Source organism: Chrysochloris asiatica, unplaced genomic scaffold, assembly GCF_000296735.1.
Source record: "Chrysochloris asiatica unplaced genomic scaffold, ChrAsi1.0 scaffold00424, whole genome shotgun sequence".
Taxonomy (NCBI): Eukaryota; Metazoa; Chordata; class Mammalia; order Afrosoricida; family Chrysochloridae; genus Chrysochloris; species Chrysochloris asiatica.
This window is the reverse complement of record NW_006408942.1, coordinates 48250-53803: the sequence shown is the minus strand read 5'-3', so window position 1 is coordinate 53803 and position 5554 is coordinate 48250. Positions and strand designations below refer to the sequence as shown.

Sequence of the window (5554 nt, the reverse complement as noted above, 5' to 3'; positions counted from 1 at the left end):
GACCCATAGCGACCCTGTATAGGGTTTCTGAGGAGCAGCTGGTGAGCTTGAACTGCCAACCTTGCAGTTCAAACGGCTTTGCAGTCTGGCGCATTAACTCACAGCGCCACACCAGGACCTGATGCGTAGTTTGTGTCAGTTAGACACGTAATTTCACTTTTAGGTCTATCTTCACTTAAATCATTATTTAGTGCCCCGTCAGCAAATGAAGGTCCTGAAAGCTTTGCTCCATTCACATCATGAAGGTCGAGTCAGCTCTGAGGAGACAGCTCGTCCCCAGTGCACTTTGGGTGCCATCCAACCTGAGGGACCATCTTCCGGTACTAGATCTGAAGTGTTCCGCTGCTGTTCGTAAGGTTCTGAGTGGCTAACCTTTCAGAATGGCCCTCCTAATGAATCTGTCATAGTCTGGAACCTGGTGACACCTGTCCACCACAGCTGTCGCTTCCAGCAACACGCAGCACGACAAACTGACAGATGAATGGTGGTCGTCTGCCTAGAAGTTTAGCAATTGTATTGATCTTTTCAAAGACCCAGCTTCTGAATTCACTGATTTTAAATTTTCTTATTATTGCCTGCTTCAGTTTTACAGATGTCTGCTCTAAGTTGGATCACCTCTTTTGTTTGACATATTATGGATTCAATTTTCTGTTATTTTTTTGAGTTCGGTAAGATAGATTTCTGTTGTGACGCTGTAGGATACGTGCCGGACTGCAAGGTCAGTTTGAACCACAAGGTTGGGTGTTCAAACTCATCAACCGCTCCTTGGAAACCCTATATTGGGTCACTGTGAGTCAGAACCCACTGTACTGCTAACCATAAGGTCAGCAGTGAAGCCCACCAGCTGCTCCTGGGAAACCCTACACAGGGTCGCTATGAGTCAGAACCGACTCCAAGGCACTTACCACCACCACCAAGATAGAAGTTTAGATTACTGAGCTTAGATCTCATCTTTTCTAATATATTCATTTAGTGCTATAGATTTCCCTGTAAGCACAGCTTTGGTAGCATCTTACAAGTTTTAATACATTGTATGTTCATTGTTTAAAAATGGTTTTATTGTGAATTGAGTGAAAGTTTACAGAGAAGATGACCAGTTTTACATTCAATGCATATTCATCTTATTTTACTTAATAATACTTAAAAATTCTTTGGCGATTTCTTTGACCCAAGTGTGTGGTACATTCTCCAAATATTTGGAGGTTTTTCCAGCCTGCTCTCTAGTTTAATTCTGTCATGGCCAGCATACATATGTTGTATGATTTCTGTTCTTTCAAGTTCACTGAGGTATGGTTTATGACCCACAGTGTGGTCTCTCTTTGCGAAGCCCCTTGCCGTGGGGGGAGTACACACTATGCTGCAAACGTCAGCTGTTGGGGTTCAGTGCTGTCGAGTTGGTGCCAACTCGTAGCAACCCTGTGTGGAGTTCCCCAGGCTTTTCAAAGTCTTTGCAGGGGCAGAAAGCCTCATCATTCTCCTGCGGAGCAACGGGTGGACCCGAGCTGCCAACCTTGCGATTTGTAGCCAAGTGCTTATCTTTTTTAAAAAAGCTTTTAATTGTGAATTGAGTGAAGGTTTACAGATCTGATCATCAGTTTTGCATCCAGCAAACCCTGTATTTATTTCATCTCAATGATTGCAGCCTTCTCCGGACAGCAGTAGTGAGCTTGCTTCCTCCTTGGGGCTCCTGCTAACATCCCACCCTCCTTCCCTTCCCTTGTCAACTTTGTCCTTTAGACCGTTCCGTGGTGAGCACACCTGACTAGTCTTGTTCTTCTGTATACCTATCTCCTGCTTGGCTCACAGCTGGGCCATGAGGGTATGCTGTGCTCCAGACCTGAAGGGTGCTTGAGGTCCATGGTCTCGGGTTCCTTCCGTCTCCTTCTGACTTGTAAGCTTGTTTTTTGTTTTTAAATACTTTTGAGTTTTGTTCCACAGTTTCTTCTACTTTATCTGGGACTTTTTAATGTGATTCCTTTCAGAGCCATTGGTAGTGGTAGTTGGGCACCATGTATCTAGTTCTGGTCTCAGAGTCGTGGAGATGGATGTTCACCTGCCCCACTGGTCCACTGGGCTAGCTGATTCCAAGCATCTTCAGTTTTCACCACTCTTCTGGCTTCTGCACATAGAGAAACCAAGAGTTACTATGCCTTAGATGGCGGCTCAGGACCTTTTCAGATCCCAGTCGGTGCTCACCAAAGTAGGCTAGAGAGCATTGTCTTTGTGGACAGTGTTATGCAGATATGGACCATGATGTCCCTTGAGACTATGGTGGACCCCCAGACCCAGGAAGTCATTGCCGTAAGATGTTTGCTTCTATCTAAGCTGTTTTCTTTGTTTTCATCCCTGTGTGCTCCACCACATTCATTCATGGGTGTGTTTGCGTCAAAGGTATTCACAAACGCTCTCTCAAACCCTTACACATATGTGGGTCTCCTCCCACTCTCCCTCTCGTTCAGCCTGTGTGTCTGTCCATGTGTCTACCCATAGATACTGTTGTTCTAGGGTTGTGTATACAACACGATTTACCCGTGTCCTCTTTAACCCCTGTCTTTACCTGTCTTCATCAGTCTTCTGCCAGCTGCTCTCTTCTGGAGCCGCCATGCTCCCATAAATGTAATTAGGTCTGAGTGATGATGCCGTTCAGTTCACTCTGCCCTCCCTGTTTGTGGGTCTGTCAGCGAGGGATGGGGCACTGAAGCCTCGCGCCATGACAGTGGACTCCTCTTTTTCTCCCTGTGGTTCTGTCCATTACTACCTCGTGTCGTTTGGGGTGTTGTTGTTAGGTACATGTGTGTTCAGTATTGTTATGTCTTCTTGGAGCATGGAGACTTCACACTGTGGTGGTGACCATTTCTCTCCACAGATGCTGCAGTTGGAGAAGAAGCTTGAGCTTGAACTTCAGGATGATGCCAGAGTCATTGCTTGCCGCTTCCCCTTCCCACACTGGACCCCAGATCACGTCACTGGAGAGGGGACAGACACTGTGTGGGCATATGACATGAGCACGTTTAGAGCAAGTGTGAGAGGATCCCCAGTGGCCATGCCGTGTCAGCCTCGGTGAAGTGCCTGCTCCCTGAAGTGCTGACTTCTCATCTGCAGCGTCTGAGACCACGTCCTTGACGCCTGACTCCTAAGGGCGATGCGCAGAGCCATTCACCTGAACAGACTGAAGTGAGGAGAGATGGTGACTCTTCATGCAGCTCAGGATGCTGCCGTGGGAAACTTCAGTAGCTCCTCACACCATGGAGATGAAGGCCGCTTTCCAAAGACGATACACAGTAGCACATGCTTACCATTTCCTACAGAAATAAAGTCTCCATTCTGAAATTTCTCTTTGTATTTCAAGAAAAAATTAATTTTCCAGAGGATTTAGAGGAGAATTTGTTTTATAACATGTAATTGTATCAAATCTAAGATGTATGTGCACATATGTGTATGTGTGTGTATACGCTTTAGCATTTCTGGAATTGGGGTGCATCTTCCAGCTGACAAGGAACAGTGAGTTAAGCATTGGGTTGTTAATAGAAAGGTCAGTGGGTTGAATCCACCAGCCGTTCTGTAGAAGGATGAGGCTGTGTGTTCCCTTAAAGATTTACAGCATTGGAACCCCTTTGGGACACTTGTACTCAGTCCTAAAGAGTCACTAGGAGTTGGAACCAAGCTGCTGGCAGTGGGTTTGGGTTTTGACATTTTGCAGCTGAGTGGGCAGAGGCCTTCACAATTTTAATTGGTGGTGTACATCTTGATGTAGTTGTGTCACCTCCGGTTGGTAGCGTGTTTGATTTCTGAGGACAGTGGTTAGGTGAAGATGATGTGGAGGTGTTCGAGAAGGTCCAGGAGCGATTTCATAGTGAAATACACAGTCACGCCCAGGTGACCTCAGCCTGGTGACTGGGATTTGTGCTGGGTCCCCTGAGAGGTCTTGTCGTCAGGATAGTGAGGCATCCAACAGGTTGGGGGCCAAGGTGTAGAAGGCACCACCCACAGTCTGTGGTCCTGAGTGGACAATTATCATCGCGGAAGCTGTGGATTATTCCCACTCGCTCCTTCTTATCTTTCGAAGGCAGCCATTTACTTACTATATTATCTTGTTTATGAGAAGAGGCTTGGCTAATTTAGATAAAAGTGAAGGGATGGGAGGAGACAGATTTCAGATATCTGACAATTAATAGTGAGTGGCGGCTCGAATAATAATCCCTGCTTATCACAGTGGTGACCTCCAGTCCCAGCTGAAATACCAGGCTATCCCCACGGAGCACTGATAATGGTAAGCGACACACATCTTCCCCTGAACTGATCACAATAGCATCATTCTGGTCATTTCCATGGAAACAGGAAGCGACTGTGGACCCACCCGTGCACTCGGCGAACATTGCGGGTCTCCCTGTGGCGCACAGTTCTACCCTGACACACATGGGCCGCCAGGAGTTGGAGCCGAGTCAGTGGCAACTAGAAGATCAACTAAGAAGCTCAGTGGGTGGACATGCCAGGCCCTCCCCTCATGGAATTTATCTTCTAGAAGGGGTGACAGATGGACAGGCAGATGTTCTCTGGCAGAAATGACAGCAGCTCTGGGAGGCAGGGCGAAGGCTGGGCTGTGGTCCATCCCAGTTCCCTTCCCAGCAGCCCCTGGTTAGCTCCTGACCTCCTAGAGAATGGATTCTCCCCATGGTGTGCAGTTTGGTGGAAGGACAGTTCTTCGAGGATATCGAGTCATCGATAAAGAAGACCACTGGCCACATGGATTGATACAGTGGCAGCAGCAATGCACTGAACCATGGCACTGATTGTGAGGAAGGCAGGCCCAAGTTCTGTTTTCTGTGAGATTGCTGAATGACCATTCTCCTCATGTTTGAGTGTTGGATGCTAAAACAGGGCTTCAGCAACATCGGCAATTGGGCAGAATCAAGACCACAAAGACAGCATGTGACGTGACTTGAAGCGACTCACCAGACAGAAAAGCACACTTCTTAGCTTAGACAGGAACGTGGGAACCGAGGAAGATTCCTCCTCAGACACGAGGGAGATGGTCACTCAGACACGAGGAGAATGGTCACTCAGACACAAGGGAGATGGTCAGACACGAGGGAGATGGTCATTCAGACACGAGGCAGATGGTCAGTCAGACATGAGGGAGATGGTCAGTGAGACACAGGGAAATGGTCACTTAGACACAAGGCAGACGGTCACTCACGAGGGAGGTGGTCAGTGAGACACAGGGAAATGGTCACGCAGACACAAGGGAGATGGTCAGTGAGACAAGAAGGAGATGGTCAGTGAGACACAAGGGAGATGGTCACTCAGACACGAGGGAGATGGTCACTCAGACATGAGGGAGATGGTCAGTGAGACACGAGGGAGACTGTCACCCAGACACGAGGGAGACGGCTCCTCAGACATGAGGGAGACAGTCAGACACAAGGGAGACAGTCAGACATGAGGGAGACAGTTAGTCAGACACGAGGAGAACAGTCACTGGGACACGAGGGAGACAGCTCCTCAGAAATGAGTCCTTCATCAGCCCCTGGGCAGGCAGGACAGCCAGGTCAGG

The 5554-nt window shown here is 48.0% G+C and overlaps 1 protein-coding gene across 1 annotated transcript in view; it reads left to right on the top strand.

Annotated features, from left to right (window-relative positions):
• FAM173B (family with sequence similarity 173, member B) overlaps positions 1-3064 on the top strand; it is a 19448-nt gene extending 16384 nt beyond the window's left edge. Inside the window, exon 5 of the mRNA XM_006876898.1 lies at positions 2867-3064. Within this exon, the coding sequence (XP_006876960.1) occupies positions 2867-3064 (198 nt within the window). The remainder of the gene's footprint in view (positions 1-2866) is intronic.
• The last annotated feature ends 2490 nt before the right edge of the window (positions 3065-5554 follow it).